General features: G+C 42.7%; 1 protein-coding gene across 1 annotated transcript in view; it reads right to left on the reverse strand.

Moving 5' to 3' along the window:
- ELAPOR2 (endosome-lysosome associated apoptosis and autophagy regulator family member 2) overlaps positions 1-20,250 on the reverse strand; it is an 89,790-nt gene that overhangs the window by 14,091 nt on the left and 55,449 nt on the right. The window contains exons 3-15 of the mRNA XM_088522086.1: positions 16,782-16,977; positions 15,499-15,646; positions 12,828-12,914; positions 11,062-11,167; positions 10,054-10,206; positions 8,950-9,038; positions 6,435-6,615; positions 5,522-5,650; positions 4,465-4,555; positions 3,303-3,405; positions 2,220-2,357; positions 1,703-1,966; positions 583-756 (exon numbers count right to left, since the gene is read on the reverse strand). Coding sequence (XP_088378212.1) covers positions 583-756; positions 1,703-1,966; positions 2,220-2,357; positions 3,303-3,405; positions 4,465-4,555; positions 5,522-5,650; positions 6,435-6,615; positions 8,950-9,038; positions 10,054-10,206; positions 11,062-11,167; positions 12,828-12,914; positions 15,499-15,646; positions 16,782-16,977 — 1,859 coding nt within the window. The remainder of the gene's footprint in view (positions 1-582; positions 757-1,702; positions 1,967-2,219; positions 2,358-3,302; positions 3,406-4,464; positions 4,556-5,521; positions 5,651-6,434; positions 6,616-8,949; positions 9,039-10,053; positions 10,207-11,061; positions 11,168-12,827; positions 12,915-15,498; positions 15,647-16,781; positions 16,978-20,250) is intronic.

The raw sequence follows: 20,250 nt of genomic DNA on the forward strand, positions 1-20,250 counted from the left end.
AAAAAAAAAAACTGTAAAGAAATGTCATTGATCACCTGCTTCAACTTTTGGAGGTGTTTGAACCTTTTGGTAGATAAGAAAGAAACTTAAGAACTGTATAGAACTCAGCATCATGTAACCTGTGTGCACTCGCTTTCGTATGACAATTCAGATCATTGGTACTGCTCCAAAATTGCAAATGACATATGTGACAGTGTAATCCATATGCACCAGGACCATATGGAAAGAAGCTGGTCATGAAAGACTCAGGCTCCTGGCTTGAGTTGCCTTGGTAGCAGCACAAAAATTTCAGGCTGGAGGGATTTGGAGGCATGAGAATGAAGAAAGGGCAGGGATGCAACAGGACTTTTGTCTCCTAATGGTTACATCTACCTAAAGCACTGTCACATCAAATCTGGAAAACAACTTGATTGCTTAAAATCAGCTCACTGGGTAGATCCAGAGGAAAGAGTTTGCTGTGTGACAGGGAGAGCTCAGCTGTAGGGGAGTCCCTAGTCTGTCTCATTAGTACAACACCAGGGATCATAAACAAGGACAACAGTTTGGTGAATCCCCCAGATGCTCAAAACCCACCAAGCTCACCTCATTCCCACACAGACTGATGTTAAAGAAGTGGAAGAACTTGGTCCCTCGGGAGGTGAAGCTGGGCCCGCTCATTAATGAGCCCACCTGGCTGAGGTTGCGGAAATCGTAATTCAGGCTCTGGTTATCCTTCATGTATGACACCAAGCAGTCACTGAAGCAGGCAGAGTGGTCCTTCAGATAAGGAGAGGCATGTGTTAAAGAACAACTGAGGGCAAGCAGCAAACCACCACCTAAGAGTAAAGCAAGGAGGTACAGACAGGATGCTTTCTCTGTTAGGATGGAGGACATCTTGGTCCTCTGCTCATGACTTGTCTTTTCCCTGCCTCAAGGATGGCTGGGGAGAATGTTTGTCCTGTTTCAGTCCCTTGCAATCATGTGTCAGACATCTTTTAACGTTCCCCAAGCCTGCCCTGTCTCCTGTCCCCTGCACTACCCAAGGGAACACACAATTTCATTCTCTGTTTCATCGTGCATGCTTTTAGGATCCCAAAGTCCCAGGTACAGTCCCTGTAGACAGAGCAGAACAAGCTCTCAGTTACGTTTGTATCTTGCAAAGGAAACACATGAAACAGAGCTCAAGAAATAAAAGCATGAAATGAACCCAGTCAGAGACAGGTAGAAAATGAACAAAATGGAGTGGTCCCTCACATCCCTACACAACTACTTGCCAAAGATGACACAAACGCTAAAAGTTTACTTGAGCTTAAGGGCAAGTTCATACATAAAACTCTGCTACAGGTTGCTAAAACCACAAAAACATCATCCAATTCAGAAAGTCTCTGAGCTTAAAAGGGCAGGAGGCCAGGACAGTTTTAGGCGGAAGCAATGTATATCTTTCCTTGCCCTGTCTTATACTGCTCCCCACACAGCATCTTGAAACATAGTTAAATGGACATTTTGTTTGAGCCAGCACAGTCATCTTGGTGTTGTTATCACACATCTACAAACAGAAATTGGCCTAGGGACATCTTTGGAAGAATGGGATGGTTGGTTATAATTATACTCCAATGTTAACAAGCCACATACTTGTAGGAAAGAAATAAAACTGGCAACTGGGGAGTTATATTCCAAGCAATCCTGCCTGCCCATAGCTCAGAGCCTCTCTTAGCCCTTTTACCTTGGTGCTCTTACTGCCAGGCCCACAGGGGACACAGGCCTCTCTGCCGTAGACCTGGTGGATGGACAGGAAGGTGTTGGGTGGACACTCCTTGCACTGGCTGGTCTCCTTCTCGATGTAGTGTCCTGCTGGGCAGGGCACACAGGATGAGCCAGACTGCTCAGAGCCCAGTGCACAAGCCCGGCAAGAAGAGGCAACTCCATCCACTGCGTTGGTCACTGTTATGGAGTAGATCTTGGCCACGTCATTGATGAACTGCCTGCTCTGGAACAAGAGTGGAAGAAATGACCTGGGTGCTGCTTGCACCATGGCATTCAGACTCGAACAACAGTACCATGTATCAGGACATCAGTTTGTGGATGGACTTAGGAGCAGCTACCCCCACAGTGGTGCTACACAGCAAAGCCACTTGGCCCTTTTACAAGTGGTCTCTGATCTTCACCAGAGGCCAAGACTTCCAATGGCGAGCATCAAAGACAAACTGTGCTAAAAACACTGCACCTAAAGAAATACTTACATCTTGGCCTTCATTTATTCTCTGGAAGGCCCAGGTGAACGTGAAGGAAGCATTTTTGGAGATGATGTGAGTGTAGGATTGCTTCTCTTTACTTCTCTCCCATGATTCCACTACATTGGTATTTTTTCGATTAATGTCCTTTAAAATGTGCATAATAAAAACAATGTGAAAAGTAGGGTCATGCTATCCTGGTGTGTTATAATAATAGTGCTTAATACACGTACAGGACTTCAAAATTATATTTAACTTCTAATAAAGAAGGGGAAATTCTCCATCACTGGCATTTTTTACAACTGAGAATGGGCATCTATTATAAAGATGATCTCATTCACACAACAGTAAAGTTCAAAGTCCTACGGTAGGTTATGAATGTTTTCCAGACAGTACATCACAGTGTTCTTTGAAATTTCAAATTCTAGAAAACATGTGGTGCTATGGCACAAAGAAAGGAAGGCAAAAAACTGAAAGAAAAAACTGTAGGTTCCACCATCTTTGGATACTCTGTTGGTGTCTCAAGTGAAACAGAACTGAAGCCAACAAAGCACTGTCAAAAGTTTCCATGAGAAAACACCTGTGAGATCTATGGCTGTTTTTCTTATTCTCTATTGGCTTTAAATGACCATGTGAGTGCTCCACCTCTGTTCCAGTACAAGATGCAGCAGTTTCCTTTAAATTATTATTAAATATGGAAAAGCATCTGCTCACCAGTCTAAAGGAGGTTTTGAGAAAAGAAAATAAAAAGCTATTAAACCTACGGAGACAAACTTGACTACATGAAAGACAGTGAGATTTTTATCAATGGGCTTAACAAGAGCAAATTTGTCTCTTTGGTGTCAGATGCTTTTTTTTAAAACAAACAGATAACCAAGAACAGGCTCACAATTCGAGTGATGAAGGAACTTTCCTAGGTCATTAATTAAAACCTTCCTGCAAGGGCACCACAGATATTAAAACTAATGCCATGCTTAATCTTAATCATAATAAGCCGAGTGCAACTAATCATCACACCTATGTAGAGATATTGAAGTGACACGTAGAATACCAGGCTAAATCATCAGTCATGGAGAGAAAGGTCTCACTTACTGCCATAAAGTACAGCACACAATCTGCTGAACAGATGGTCTCAAAAATAAAAGTAATCCGTCCTAGTTCTGACCCCGTTGCTCCTGTCATTGATGTTGGAGGTCTGTTTAACACAGAAGGAATGAAATGTTTGCAAGGTGCTCTCCAGATACACAGCAGTCAATCCCTCTGATTGCTTTTGATACAACAAGGAAACTAGAAATTGTCACGTAAAACTTGTCCTTGCAGAACTATGGAGGCCAGGTTAATCAACGTACTGGGTAGCAGATGCAGCATGATCATTTTTTAAGTGCATGGCTTCTTTACAGCATAGTTTCCTCCCTGCAATCCTCACCCAGGTGCAACTGTGTTGATAGGGAATGTTGATGTTTAATTCTGTTTCACGGTAGTAGCTCTAAGTGTAAAGCAATTTACACTGATTGCATTGCGTCTACTCCTCTCTTGCTAGGACTTGCAAACCATAAAAATTTGGGGATGCTCCCCAACAAATATTTATAAGCATCCTCCTCCCCTACTAGCACTCATCGGTATGGACTTCTTTACTGTGATAACTATCACAGAGCAACACACAGGGACATGACAAGCTTTTCCACACATTTCTTGCTTCTCTCTGATTTTCAGTTTTCCTATAAACTAACTAACTAAGTAAAGAAATCATTGTTTGCTAATATACTATAGCAAGTTGCAACCTCACTCAGCTGAGATACAGCAAAGAAAGGCACAAGCCCCTCCAGAAGCGGATCTCTCTACCAACTCTAGGGCAAGCACAGGCTGGGCTTGCTGACTGGAGTCAGCTGCAATGCAAAGTAAAAATGGTTTGAGTAAACTCCTTTCAGCAAGTGTATTTTAGTTGTTTACTTTAGTGAGACTTATAATCAGAGGACCAGGAACACTTTTACTCATTTCTGGACTACTAACCAGCTGGTATCTCAAATTTAAGCAAATGCTACTGAAAAAAAAACAAAGTCTTAAAGAAGTCAGTTTGCTGCAGTGCAACTAGTGGTGACACAGGAATAAAATGCAAGTTTCCTCTTGTTTCTCATTTTTGAACCATGACATTATTACAGTTCAAAAAGGAAAACTCTCTTCATGCCAGGAGTGATGAGGAATAGGTGCAAGAGGGAAGAGATAAATGAGAAACTGATGGAAAAATATTCCTTACTTAAATCCTGGGATGTGCAGATTCAAGATGAGATAGTCATTGTCAGAGCCTCCTGCCCCACTCTGGATATGGTCACCAGCCACCTCCCATCCTTCGAAAGACAAAATACACTTTTTTTTTCAAGAAATGACTGGTTTCTGGGTCACATTACAGAAAGATTGCTATGTTACTGTACTTTTTTAACAATTCAGTGCATTAGCACATTTTCAAGATGCCTAGTATAAACTGTAGAGGAGTATAACAATGCTTGTAAAAGCAAAAAAAAAAAAAACTAGTAATTGAATTAATTGCTGATTTTGAGGCAAATGTCACCTTGAAATCAGCAAAAGCAATTGAAATTCCCAGACCTGTGCTGTGCAGCTCAGACAGGATCATCCACCTGATCTCCTCCAGTCTTAAAACTGATGAATCAATGAATCTCTGTGTTAAATTTTAAGCACATACTTAAGTGTCTCTCTGTTCAACACAGTTCAAAGTTTGAGTAACATCAGTCCAACAAGACAGATCAGCCTGAGGAAAATCTGTTAGAGAGGGCTGAAGATGAGGGAAGGCCTGAACAGGACCATTTTCATAAGTGAGCTGTGACTGCTCTCTGCTGCAATCTCAGTATATGTGCAGAAAGCTCTGAACGCTAAATGAGCAGAGGTCACGAATTTAAGCCAGTTTTCTGAAAGAACTGTGTCTTTGAAAGACATGCCTATCACAAAATATAAGAGCAGATAAATTAAAGAAAAGTCAAGCTTTTTTTTTTTTAATAGTGATATTTAGATGCATAAAAACATATCACAGGATAGATCCTTGGCTGAGGGGAATTGGTGTAGACTGAAGCTCCTGCCCTCTTCCATTATAGAAGAGATGTTTTATTTTCTTTTTGTGCTATTCAGTGACACTACTTCCTATAAGAATTATCAAGCTTGGTGCCATTAAAGAAAAGGAAGAAACTCTACATTATGACTCACTCAGCAAACAGTATATTCATTTTGACGTGCACTCCATTGCAATGGTGATCCACAAAGGAGAAAGACAGGCACATAACGATACAGGAGGTTTGGCTCACCATTCATCCCATCACACTTTGAATTGCCGACATTAAAACACGAGGTCTTCATGTTGCCTGGCAGGATGTTCCACCACTTATACTCAAACCCAAGAGCTGGCTCCGTCCCAGCAGGGCACGCTTTGCACTCTGTGGGGAGAAAGGGCAGGAGAAGGAAATAACACAACCAAAGTGCATCTTAAATTTCAAAGAGCACAGACATTAGCATTTTGTTCTTTGGGAGAAATATTGAGCTAGGAGAATAATTCATTTCTTTATAATTAAACAGCCAATGACTTATCAGGACCATGACATTAAAGAAACAGGCTAGTGATTTATAAATTGAAGACCATAACCGCAGCAACTGATCTGCAACCGATCCCTGAAACCACACTGCTTTCAGTGGCTTTGGTTAAAAGGTTGATGATATTGCTAAACAATAGTTCCCACAAACTTATGTAGGTATCTACAGTGCATTTCAGAACCAACAAATCAGAATTTAGGCTAGACAAAGCTGACAGGGTTCTGAACTGACAATACTAAAAGTGAGATTTGCACAGGGAAGAACTTGGCATGGACAGAAGAAAGGACAGAAAGGAGTTACTGACCAAAAATTCTGATCCACTTCTCAGAACCTCTTAAAATAACCATTAGGATGTTTATAACAGCCAAGGAACACATCCAGAAAGCAAGGGGTCAACTTAGAGCAGCAAACCATGATAAGAAAGGACTTTTGAGGAAAACCAGACATCCTATCCCTCTCCACAAAGCCATTTAAAAAGTATTTTATGGAAAAGGAACTCTGCCTTACAGTGATGTATCTTTAAAGTAATCCAGATACAAATAGACAATTGTCTATAGCAACACAAGTGATATCTGTAGGTGACTGACTGCAGACAAATTCTGAATGTCTTCAAAGGGAAAGGCCTCCTACCCTGCGTCCCATCTGAAAATGTGCCCTGTGGGCAAGGAGTGCAGGAAGATGAGGCATTGTTGTAAAAGCCAGGATTGCAGGGTGGACAATCCTTTCTCTCTCCAGAAGGTGGTAGGGTCAACCCATCAGGAAGATCCTCTCTGCAGATCTTGGGCTCTATCCATTTGTACATGATCTGAGTCTGAAATGAGAAAACACTAGAGCTGTTTAAAAAGCATTAGCTGCCTTCAAAACTCTATTAACAACATCTGGAAGACAACCCAGTACAGGCTCGACCCTCTGCTTCTGGGCACTGCATTGAAGCTGAGCTTCTCACCACTGGTCCATGCTTAGTTCATGTTGCAGCCAGACCACATGCCCCTCCGATCCAGAACTCAACTCTGACCAACAGGCTTGACTTCCCATCATGATCTTGCACCTACCTTACCGTTATGGACTTGCCTAGTGATCATTAGGCTGTTGCTGACCCAGCTTACTGTCTCTGGACTTGGTACTTGCAGACCTGTAAACTTAACAACGGTCCTGCTTCATCACTACAGAAATGCCCAGTAATCTGGACTCTTGGCTGACTATGACTGACATTGATTCTGTTCTATTTAGCAACACAGCATTTAAAATAAAAATGTATCAGGAGTTGGAAGGCACCCATGTGATTTCAGAGAGTCCCATCACACTGTATACACTGAAGTACTTCCATGGAGACTGAGCTAGGGAAGAAAGGGTCAGAGAGTGCATACAGTCATTCAAGGGAAGGTTGGTAAGTCCCAGGCTGAAGTGGTGATCCAGGAATTTTTAAAGCAGTAAATGAATGAAAATCAATGGGAGTCAAGAATCTAAGGGCCTGCTGCAGGGAGGGCTTCCCAGGGCCTCTTGAAGATCAGTCCAGTGATATAATCATCCTTCTACACATGCAGTGGGGTCAACAGAAGGGAGAAGACAATCTAACATCCCATGTAAAACTTGTCTGTAAGACAAGAGGCCTGAAGGCTGGTGCTTTAGAGCCATTGTTCATCTGGAGATGGTTTGCAGAGCCAAGTTTTCAGTGGGCTATGGCACATGTAGACATGGTCAGGCAGTGCTTCATACCCTGACTAGTTTCCAGAGATGCAGAGCACTGAGTGGTAAAAGCAGTTCTGAAAACCCAACCAACGCTTGCACGTATACGACAAGTTCTCATTGCAAAGAGAGAATTCTCCCACAGAAAGTGGAAGGGTGTCTGTCTGCAGAAAGACCAACTTTATGTTCTGGTGATGTTCATTATGAAGGGGAAGGCCACTGAGGGAGCAAGAAGAGGAAGCTGAGTGTCACCTATTCAAACCCAATGAGCCTTGAATTGCACAGATTGGTTACAGGGTGATCTGCAGGAGACCACAATTAAAACAGGGTGTAAGAGTAAATGTTGCTTCTAATTCCTAGAGTCATTAAAGCAAGTTAGCAGAGCAATAATCAGTGAGTCAAGAGTGAGTTATGCTGAACGCTTTGGTTATAGAGCCTGCCAGTTCTGGAAATAAGTGCTTGAAGTTTTCTTTCATAAAGCACATGAACACTAACTGGCTGACCAGCAGACTGCAAAGTACTCCATCCTGGCAGCAAACATCAGGCAAGCAACAACAGAATCTAAGGATTTTGATTCATTGCCACCTTGTCTGGGTCTCAGGGAGACAGGAAAAGCAAAAAGACATACAAAACAGGCCTAATCATGTGCCGTATGTGGCCTTCACGTCCCAGTAAAAGGAAGTTCCTTCTCCTTTGTTTATCTTAGAAGATTTATGTACCTGCATAATATGTTCTTCTCCAAAACCCAAAGAAGTTCCCATGTGACTGTGGTAATCCATATGACCCATGAGCTGTGGTTCTGAGTCCAGAACCTGTCCAGACAACCCCACAAGGCAAGCCCATTATCTGCAGTCAGGCTCTGATACCACACATGGGTATTTCCAAACTACACCTATTCTCTTAAACAGATCATGGACCATTCTTTGATGCTAAAACCACAGATCATGACATAGATCACATTCATGTAGTCAAGCTCTTCCATCCATATTAGGTGTGGTCATGTCTCATGCTCCCTGACTTGTGCTAGCACCTGGGACATGTCTGGGCATTGCCTGAGAGGGGGCGAGTTGTCACAAAGCCAAAAGTATTCCAGAGTAAGTGCTAACAACTACAGAGTAAGGTCTACTCAAGGCCAGTGCTTCAGTCTGTGTCCCACCATTGCTTTTTATTGCTTTTTAAGAGGAACACAGTGACCCATCAGACTGATCACAAGCACAAGGAGTTTAACACTTCTCCATGACAGTTCCCTTAAGCAGGCCTAGGGTGGGCAAAATCTTACAGATGGATAAATGCTGGAAAGAAAGCAGCTGAAGGGCATTCCTGCTGCCTCAGAGAGATCTGAGATGTTCTTCCAGATGTTCTGGAAGCAAAATTACAACACGAAGTACAGACCCCCTGCTTTGTTTTCAGGTCAAGAGATCACAGCAAGCCCCAAAATAACATAATGCTTTCCACTTACTTTTCCTTCCTTATCACACGGAGTATGGATCTGGAAAAAATCTTTACTTGTGCATGGAGGACGCTCTATACACTCACTGGATCCCTCATCTGAAATAAAAAGGATGAGGAACAGGATGTTAAACTGTCAAATGATCCCTGTGAACAACTTCAATGAGTTTAAAGTCTGGAGTCTAAAGTGAGCCAGTAGAAAAATACAAAATCAGAGCAAAAATTAAGCTTTTACATTGAGTCCAAAAGAATCTTCCCCTGATCTGCAGAAGATAGCTGGGAAAGTATTAGCTATGCTTCTCCTGTCACTCTGAAATTCATTAATTCAGTATAGAGGGGAGTCAAGAGTTAAGCAGTAATTTGCATAGTTTGTCCAAATATGGAAATAATTTATCACTTGGGTAAAGCATGAAAACACTCTAATCCATTAGAAAAATTTTACAACACTGGCTCAGCTTTTCTTCTCACCACGCGTATTTACAAATATCCCATTTACAAGTCCCCAAGTATTTGCCATAACCTGTGATAACAGGTGTTATGGTCAATAGCTTATTATTTTAAAACTTCCTTTTAAAAGAATATACAAGGGAATTGAAGGCATTTTGATTGGCACATACAGCCTGGATTTTGCCCATGTTGCTTCATGACTGCTAGCTATAAGGGGATTCAGAATAATTTTGGTACTACAGTTTGCACTAGATTACCAAATCTTCCAACCACAGGAGAGGCAGGGATGGGTGAGGAGAGCATTTGGAAAAGACATTCCTATAAACACCACAAGCCTGAAGGCAGTGATGAAGCAAATTCAGGAACCACCAAACAATAACAAAAATTACCACGAGAGGGCACAACACGACTGCTATTATCATGCAAACGAAATGTACACTTTGAAGTCACAAAAGATCTGGAGATTATTTTAATACAAATCTATGTGACCTTAGCCAAAATCCAGTGCTCTCTGCAGCTCTTGGGAAGCACCGTCTTCATTTCCACTTCACTGTGCTCATCAACTGGAGACTAAACTTTATTGTTGGATCGAGCAGCTCTTGCAAAAACCTGGTGCACTTAACGACCTGACTCTCCTGGTTTTGTTTATCTTAGAAGATTTATGTACCTGCATAATATGTTTCTTCATTACACTTGGTGCACTCTTTAGCTCCTTTTTCAGAATAAGTATTTCTTGGACACACTTGGCAGCTGGATGAACCGGATTTGTCACTAAAAGTACCAGGTTTGCATGGGAAGCATTCAGACGTATATGCAACTCCTGTAAGGTAAATACAGGTAACGTACTGAAAAGCAGAGTAGATAACTACTGCCTGCCCACTTATCCAGAAAAGCAGACACGCTGGCTAACCACTGGATTAAAAATCACATACTTTCATTGCTCAATTTTGACCCTTTGGCCTTAAGATTTAGTTCTTCAATCTTTGTTCCTCAGTCCAAGGTTGATCTAATTTTAGAACACCATATAGCACTCCAGGCTTGGTTACACTTAGAAATGGACTAAAATAGCTATTCTAGACTAATTAAATAATTTAAATGGTGATTTAAATGTCATTGGCCCAGAATAGTTATGTCATCCAGTTTGTTACCAGACAGGCTCACTGGGAAACATGATCTTCCTACACTACACTGAAGAAAATCAAGGAAAATTTTCTCAATGGTGAGAGTGGCAGAGCACTGGAACAGGTTGCCAAGAGAGGTTGTGGAATCTCCTCTGGAGATCTTCAAAACCCGCTTGGATGCAGTCCTGAGCCACATGCTCTAGGTGATCCTGTGTGTGCAGAGGGGTTGGACTAAATGGTCGCTAGAGGTCCCTTCCAACCTTAACAATTCTATGATTCTATGATTCTGAGTGGCAGGGGAGGTCCCCTCTCCTTTTTTTCTCTATTTACTAAACCAATCTTCCCCAGCAGATGGCAACATTTACCAACTAAATTAGTTTACTAGCCTTAACAACAGCATTAAGTTTTACTGTTTTGTTCCTAGACCTTAGAGGGGAAAACAGGGGATCCAAAAAAAACCACTTTACTGAGAAGGCACAAGAATAGCAATGGCACATACCAAATGCTATGACAAAACAGCAAGTTCAAGAGCTAAAAGGTTAACCACGACTTACCTTCAATGGTGATGTTTTTCACCAGAACTGGTTTTACTACTTTAGAGCCCATGAGAATCCCTGTCGTTCTCCAATATAATATATTACTACCCGATTTCAAAGTCACCTGCAAGGATACATATGGCAGTGAGCAGGCAAGACAGTGTGACGAGCTGCATATTCAGATGTAGACAGACGGGGTTTTTTTAAAGCCTAGAAATCCACTTTTACTTTATATTTTTTTTTATATATATATATGTATATGTATACATATACGTATATATATAACTAAAAAGGAGAAACCAGGATTCAAAAGTCCTGGGTCTGAACTGGGTTCTGTTTAGAAGCAAGGCTTTAAATCAAGATTTGCCCACATCTAACCTCATGATTAGGAAGCTAGCATGAACAAGGAATGTCCCCAGCAGTAGTCCCATCCATCCTGCTTACTCCTGATATGGAGCAGTGAAAGAGACAGACAAAAATAATCCAGGCCCAAAATGCTGAGACCTACATGTCTTCACAGTGAGGTCAACAAAGGTCTGTGCAAATCCCTGTGCTGGTAGTATTAGGGCAAGAGTGAGGAGCAGGAGGAAGGTAGAACCACTTCTTTCAGCAGTCAGTGCCTACTAACTTACACCTACCTGCATAACTAGTCCCACAAGGGGCATCAGGTCTATCAAGACTCTGCCAAATCTGCACGTTGTATCATACCTACCATACTATATCAATGTTGTACTAGTCCAGTACAAAACTCTTGCCGCTGCTGCAAGCAAAATATGCTTTATCCTAGTTTAACTATCCCAGACAAGAACAGGAATAACCCTACCCCTGTAAAGGGGTCCTGCCAGGACCATGGGGTTGATCCAGGAGGAAGAATCCTAAAGGGGCAACCAAGTGGATTTCTCAGCCCATACACTTCCTTCTCCTGGCCTAGGCTCCTGATCTGATTTGCTTGCACCTGAGCTAACAGGCACTGCCAGCCACAGTTGGCTCAGGAACGAGGCCATGGAAAGAGCACAGGCTGCTGTCCATGCCAATGGCAAGTCTTTTCTTTCTGGCATTATGTCACCTACACTGGCCCTTTGCTGGCATAGCTCTGTGAAATAGGATATGCTGATATAGTGGAAGGCTGGCCTCAGGAGGAGCCGGTGAGGAAGATCTAGTCTACGCGCCATCGTTGCAGTGACCAAATCTCTCGGCTGGGCCACAGGGCAGTGAAAGCTGCTTTTTCCAACACAGACACGCTTGTACCAGCGCTGTGGGAGCCATGCCAGTACTGCCAGCTCGCTTTTTAACTGGGAAAGGTACCACAGAGCACAGACTGGGCGCAGCCCAGCTCTGAATCACGCACTTAAAAATAGAAAGCCAGTCCTGTCTGCTTGCACATAAAGATGCCATTCCCATTGACCAGAGCTTTTTGAGCACCAGGGAATAATCTCTTGCTCTTACAAGCAAACAGCTGTTTTAGAAGATTTCAATTACAGTCGTGCAGAGGGACTTTGGTGTGCAGATTTGCAATTTACATGGAACTGTTTAGCCTCATAAAGCTCTTGAGTCAAAGTCCAGGGAAATCAAGCCAGCATCTGCCTGGAAAGACCAGCATCTGTATCACTTGCTTTGGGATCAGACCCTTAGAGATCTTGGTGGCTTGGCATAGCAGGCAAGATGTGATTCTTCAAGCAAATTCACAGGTTCTGGCCCTTATTTGATATCTAGTCAGAGGAAATCACAGACATTTATAAAAATAAGGAGGGAAAAAGTATCATGACGGATATCTTTACACTTACAGAATGAGAGCCCCATTCCCCATTGTCCGTTAGCTTCACCCACTTGTCTGCTGTGGACTCCATCTCTTTGCACTGGTCGTTTTGTATCTGTTAATTAAAAACATGAGATCAGTCTCTCTCAGTATAGCAGTTACTGGTGGGGAATTATAAGATTCAGCTTTGTTCCTACTGTCTATGTATTTAGGACAGCAGCTGCTTTATTTGTGGCAAAAAAAAATTCTTTCAAAACCTGCTTGGAGCTTAGCGGTGCGTCAGATGATAGCACCTCTGCTGCAACTGCAAGAAGAGAAAAGGAGCACAAAGAGCACACCCTGGCCTTCTCCTCCCATTACCTGGCCATATTTTGGTGCTGAATTCCTTGCCTTGGAGGCCTCCTCCTTCTCCTGAGCCTACCAGGATCTAATTCTCTCAAACCCTGGATGTGACCATGGACCTCTAAACTGAGGCAGATTTAGGAGTGGTCAGGCTGATGCTAGAAGACAATCATCTTCTTTCTCTGACAAACACAGAATCAACACATATTAACTCGTTGGCTCTCTGACATCTCACCTTTGGAGATGACAGCGATGTTATTAAGGGAGAAGGAAAGTGCCATGGAGAACCTCTGCTGGGAAAGCTGCAGGATTTATTTCCCCTTGCCCAGCCCAGAGCGGCCTTGCAGCCCTCTTCTTGTGGAAGTGTTTGCTGCATGGCCTCAGAGTCTCCCATTTCTGCTTTTTTTTTTCCTTCTAATACATGACTTTTCTAAAGAAAAAGCATTAACTCCCTTTGCAACACCAGTGTAACTACTCAGCCTTTATACCAACAGGGAGAAATGATAGTTTAAGACTTCACGCTTAAATTCATAAGACGTGGTTATTCCACGTTGTTCCTGAAGTAAGCATATAACTCTCCAAAGCATCTATGTACTTCATTGCCATCTAACACATATCTAAGGAAAAGAAGGGAGAAGCAGCACCTAAATATCATGCAGACCTCTAATTATCTTGAGTAATCTGAGCCTCAGCATCTGAGCCTCACAGAAAACGGAGAAGAGGGAAATGGATATACTCTCTTCTTACAAGGTGCAAAGGGCTTAAATATGGAAGGGAATCCAGGAAGGGTGAGCAGAAGCAACAACAGGCATCTACCATGAAGTGTCCCCACTTAGTTCCCACACCTCAGAACCACATCTCATTGCTAACCTTCAGATTTGCCCAAGACCAGTAATGCAGCCACCTGCCTCTGGCTAGTCGGACAAGCTCACCATTCTCTGACAATCTCCAAGCCCCTGCCAGTGAAATAACATCATCCAGAGCCAAACTGCAATTGTAAAATATATTTAGCCACAACCCGGAGAAAGAGAGGAACTTTTAGAGGAGTATTATGTAGTTTCCATGAAATAATGAGGACCCCTAAGAACTATGGGCATGATAATACAAAGGACTATGCCACTCACTGGTTTGTGAAAAGGCAATGACAAAATTAAGGGGGTGAATCAGTGAGATGTGGAAACAAGTAATAATCAAAAAGCCCTTTTCAGAGCTAGCACTCAAAGAACAGTATATTTGCTTCTTTGCAGGAGTCAGCTTCTTTGCAGCTCAGTCAGTTGAGCAACTGGAGCTAGGATTCATAATACTGTTACATTCATCTGCCAGTAAAAAGGGTATTTAATGGTGGAAAAGAATATTTCTCCTGATGGAGAAGGAAGGAAAGTCTAATATAAATCTGAAATGGCTGAATAATATAGTTCACACTCTCTGTTACCAAAGTGCAATAGATTGCAGTGGTGTAGCAGCAAGAGGGTGCCTCAAGCAAGTTATTTTGGTCTCCCTTTTTCATCTCTACTAAGGAATAAGGACACTTTGCACTTTTGTCTCAGCTTCACAAAACACTTCCCAAACACCAATTAAGGCTCTGCACTCCTGAGAGCCAGCATGAACATCTCCTCACAGATCACCACCGGAGCCCAGCAGACAGGCAGAGAGGTGGTAACAGAGGGCATGGAAAATTCCCAGTCCTCTCCTGCTCCCAGGTGCCTCCAATTCCATCTTTGCCTACTCAGAGTAGCAGATACAGCCCTGACAGAAAAAGCAAGGCAATTCTGAGAGGGCTGGCAGGGGGGCCCCAGGTGACCCATTCCCCATCCACTTGTCTGTGGCAGGCTCATCCACAGGGATCATTTTAGCACCATGGGTGCTGCTTGGTCAATCAGAAAGCAATGAAGTAACAATTCTCCATCTTTTTGTCTCTTCTGTTTTTCTGCTTGTCTTAAAGGCTAGGATCCAAAATGACAAAAATCTAAAGTTTCCATATATTGCTTATGCCTTGGAGTTTATCAGGTTCTGGGTGCCTAACTTCAAAGAAGTCTCTTTAAACTTGAAGCCACTTCAAAGTCATCTCAAAGAAGTCAAACACTCCCAAACTGAAGCCTCTACCACCAACAGCCACAACCTCAGTGTGAAAATCCCAACACATGGTAAAACAGGTCAGGTTAGCCAAAGTTTTGAAGCTTACATACATGCCAAAGTTAAGATAAGTGGCAGAAAGAAGATTTTTCTAGAACTTGTTCAGAAATAACAAGCTGTGGACATAACAATAATACAAAGAAAGGGAGAAGTCATTTCTGAGGGTCTTTAAAAGTTTGAGTTCTTTTAACATTTATGTGTATTTATTATAGAAAAGGTCTTACAAAAAACTCAAAGAAGATGTTATTGTCGATATACTGGTATTCAAAGAAGACTGAACCAGATTTCTTCAGGTGTACTGCATAGATGAGAGAAACTGTACAGTCATCTCTGTTCGACTCTATGTAATTCCCTCGAGGAGTCCACGAAGAGCTGATGAACATAAACAAAACAAGCCTCATTTGAGATTACATTGTGGAGACTTTTCTTAAATTACTACAAAAAAATTACCTAAAATTTGACCCAGTGCCACAATAGTTAAATTCATTTTCTAATCTGTTATTACTAGATTCACATTTGTTTTCACACAAAAATATTGCCCATAATTAAAACTGTGCACTGGAAAAGAACATGGTACATGCTAGGAACTTAAGGAAAGGATTATTATACTAGGAAAGAGTTATTATCTGCGTGTCCAGCATGCTTTGAGTCAGACTCAGAAACAGCCTTCTGCAACCTCCACAGATCTCTGCCTAGGCTGTGAAAGTACCTTTTAACTAAATTCACCATGCCACAATCCTCTAGGTTTTCAGTGACGGATAAGAGCAGCTTCAGGCAGTTCTTAAACTTGGTAGTTGCTGATGAGACCTAGTAGGTCATGATGACAGCAAAGAAATGACCAAGAATTTTGCTTCTCATCTGCTCATGTTTGCCATGACTCTCTGGAGAGCTAAGATAACTAGCAAAGCTGACTGCGCCATGTCAGCAGCGCTACCTCTTCTTATCCTCCCAGCTCTGTACTGTGCGCTTTTATATGGATTTTCACTTCTAATAGTATAACGCTTCCCTCTGTGTTTACAGAGCTGTGCTTGACTAATGGCCTCATTTTCATCAAATCCAGGCTCCAGGGACACCAAAGACGGTCCCAAGAAGATTCCTTAGAAAGGCCACATCACAGCACTGGTGGATCAACTGCTTCTTATAGCATGAAGGACAATTAAAGCTGAGCAAAATCAATGCTCTCAATGTTGGACTCTAAACACACTTAACACACAGTTCTGTACTAAGGGACATGAGCTGTTTCCATCCAGAAATCAGGACAGCCCCTCAACCTACCAGCCAATACCCCAGGTGGTGCAGACATCATCTCATGCACCTGAAGCCTCCATGTTGGGGATATGGCCCCCTCACCTTTTATTCCTTAGCATAAAGCAGATAATCTGGATAAAAAGCATCAGAAGGCTTTTGCTGAGCAAAATCCAGCAGCATGTGGATCCTAGATCTCTGTACTTCTAAGTTGCTTCAGACTGTGTTGCCACATAATATGGATGTAAACAGACTTTCTTACTTGTTGCAGCTGTCTGCTTTATTCTCAGAAGAGCCAATGGCTGTGTCCATGAACGTTGCCACATTGGAGAATCCTGCTGGCAGCTCATCCCACTCATCAAACTTGATCCCGCTGCCCAGGGAATAGGTCCCCTCTGCGCATTTGCTGCACACCTGGTTCTTCATCTCCAGGTACTCACCAGAGGCACAGGAGAACGCTGAGGAGACAAATCATTTCCAACACATTAATTGGGAAGCTAAACCCAATTAATTCCCATTAATTTTCTGCTGCTTAATTAATTAACAGTGAACTGTCACTAAAGGGAAGCCAACAGGAATGCTTCAGTAACAGGAACACCACAGCTGATCCAAAGTTGATTGCAAAATTGAGGTGTTCACCGATGTCTGTTTTTTTTCACTGAGATAAATCAAATCTAGACAACAGCTCCTGAGTTGCAGCTTGTCTCCACTGGCACAACAACACATGAAAAAAAGAAAAGCTCTACTGCTCTACCTACAATATGTACAACAAACAGTTGTGCATCTAAGGGCTTGTGATAGTTCTTCTCACTCTCGCTTACCTATTTGTTATATTTTGTACAAAGTCAATTGTAAAACAAGGCTACAAACCTTGAGGGAAAGCTGCAGATCTCATCCAAGGTGCTCTCCCAATTTCTCCTCATGTGGCCTGCCTTCAACTCTTGAACATCTTGCCTGATAGACCAGGTGGTCACAGGAAAGATGAACGACAAGATGGTGTCTACCAAACAAGGCCCTGACCTTTGATTGAGATGCTACTAAAATGTCACCAGTAAAACAAAAAGTATTTAACATACATAACTAGGGGAAGCATATTTTAGAAAGTAGAGTCACAAATAGTTTTTTCTGCTAATGTCTTTAAAATGACTTACCTCAAGTAACTATATGTCCCTTGTCAATGTGATGACTTCTCTATCTGTTAAGGAAAGACTATTCCCATTATGCAGAGGAAACCCAGACAGGAGAATGCCTGTACGCCGCAAGGAGACCCATGTCTGTGCTGGGAACTGTGACTCATGTCCAGAAGCGCATTTTGGTGCAAACAAACCCACTTTCCCCATCCCAGTCACCATGCCACAGCTCCTCTCAGACTGAATGTCCTAGGTGGGGCTTTGGTGAACGCAAATGAACACTTGCTACAGCATATGGGATCTCCTAGGTTGCTTGAGAGTTTACAGGCTTAACTGAGCTAGTGCAGCCAAAGCAGGACGCACAAGTCACATCTGAAGAAACAACAGGATTTTTTACTGAATGTTTCACACATGCTACATTGTGCAGTGATGGTTATTTCATAAGCTGACCTCGGGAGCTATGGGAGATATGTCCTGAGTTCACAGTCCAAAAAGCTGACTGCCAAAAACCTGACTGCTATCCAAAGAGGTACAACTAGCACAAAACAACTGACTCCAATTGAAATCCCAGCTTGTAAGGTTTTATAGATGCACTGATGTTTATCTAACAGCAGAAAAACTTGTTTGACTGCAGATACTCTGATAAAGAGGTGCCTGCGTAACAACAAATTCAATCTGAATCCAATCGTTGGTTCAGGCTCTCACTCACTGCACCAGCTCCCACCAGATTTCTTTGTGTAATTGTCCTTGACAGCAGCACTGGAACGTAGATAAAAGGTCTGTTTTGATGGAAAGATCTGCCAAAGGGTCATTTTCTCTTCTTGGTTATAGCAAAGTACTCTGAATGCGTTCCCATGCTTTGCAAGCCAACAAACCTGTCTCACTGTAACACCATCGCTGACGAGTGACGCACCAAGGAGGGAAGTGGGCAGGAAGGTATTTAGCCTGGATCTGGCAGGGACAGGTACTATGGGGACAAACGTGTGGGAATCCTGCTGCACTGGATTGCAGTGAAAGCCCAGCAGGTAAGTCAAAAATCTAAGTGACTAGCAAATGACCATTTGTAGCACAGATACATGAGAGTGGTATGGCTAACATCCCACCTGGCTCCCTTTGCAACCTTAGCCCAAGCCTTAAGATCGACCAGAATCAAAGCAGGAAGCACCACTACCTTCAGAACAGTTCAGTATCAAGCACTTCCTTAAATGCCTGTCTGAACTGAGAGCACATATTATACAACCCTTCACCTTAAATGTGTAAAGGTGTCCTGATCTACTGGTTAGGAAATGCTTTAGCATCATTAATAATAAATCCTGCTCTACTTCTTTTTGAAAGATGCTGAGAGAAAGCTCTCTATTCAAATCCTTTAGCAGTCCCAACATTTTTTAAGAGAGTTAAATAGCAAGAAATTGAAAGCACTGCTTCACCACATATTCCAAATCTGGCTTTCAAATAAGGATGCAGTATTAGAGAAAATTTTACTGTCATCATGAGGACACAGCAGGTAGCAGAACCTCCTCTTCAGTTGGGAGTCAGGTTGAGCAGAGATTATTGCTTTAACTGGGCTAATATATTTTAACTCTTTGTGGTCTGATCATTTCAGATAGAGACAGAAAAAAAAAAAAAAGAGTATAAAGGCACAGGCAGGCTGCAAGATAGGACACAAAAACCCATCGTTCACCTTTCCCAGCAGAGATGCATCTTGCTCTTATTTAGGTGTGAAAGGACCTTCTTTCTCTTTTCTAAGAATTTTATATTCCAAAGGCAGCAGCGCTTCCCGTCAAAACACATACGTCTGCAAGCAAACTAGCTCTGAGCATGCCAGCTGCTTGCCAGGTTCAATTTGGGGCCGAACGTGGCTAATGGCAACACGAACTGCTTTCGACGTGGGAACAGATGCATCATTTGATTTTGTTCCAGGCAGCCGAAAGCGGCTGGAGGGGGATGGGGAGGAAAAGTGTCACACGAGAAGCATGGAAACTGTCTCCTGTCCCTGCTCTTTTAGCAAGGGGGGAGCCCCAAATCCAGGCCAATCCCTGTTAAACACAAGCAACATTGCTGCCAGATCCAGGCACCCTTCCCAGGGCTCTGGCAGAGCCAGGCGTGCTGGGAACAGGAAGGTTCTTGCAGCTCCTGGGAGATCCTGTAGAGCAGATGTTCCCCATGATGGTCCAGGAGGCACGAGTCGACAACCAAGCGCTGGCTCCTCTCCTTTCTCCGTGTTACTAAATGTCCTAAGCATGTAGCTAAGCAGGGATTTGCAGCTTGCTGTTATCACCGCAGCATTTCATTGGAGAGGATGGAGCTGGCAAGCCACTGGGAACAGGAAGGACAGCATCACCTCATGGAATGTTATAGCTAAAGGTAAAGACTCCTAAGTCTAAATCATATACGTTAGGCATCTACTCACATTCGTCTTTTACTAAAGTCTCCTTCCAGCTTCAAATTCCAGAGGGAATATTAATCTCCCTGCTTCAAGGTAGCCTTTGCAAATACCACCTGCCCCCTACCCCCTGAGCCCGCCTGTTTTAAGCATTTAATACTTAATTTTCAGATAAAACTTATTTTAAAAAAGCTCCCTGCTTACCCATGCTGTTTCAG

This window comes from Tinamus guttatus, unplaced genomic scaffold (assembly GCF_059628265.1).
Source record: "Tinamus guttatus ecotype Peru unplaced genomic scaffold, ASM5962826v1 Tinamus_guttatus_pri_ptg000148l, whole genome shotgun sequence".
In the NCBI taxonomy this organism is placed as follows: Eukaryota; Metazoa; Chordata; class Aves; order Tinamiformes; family Tinamidae; genus Tinamus; species Tinamus guttatus.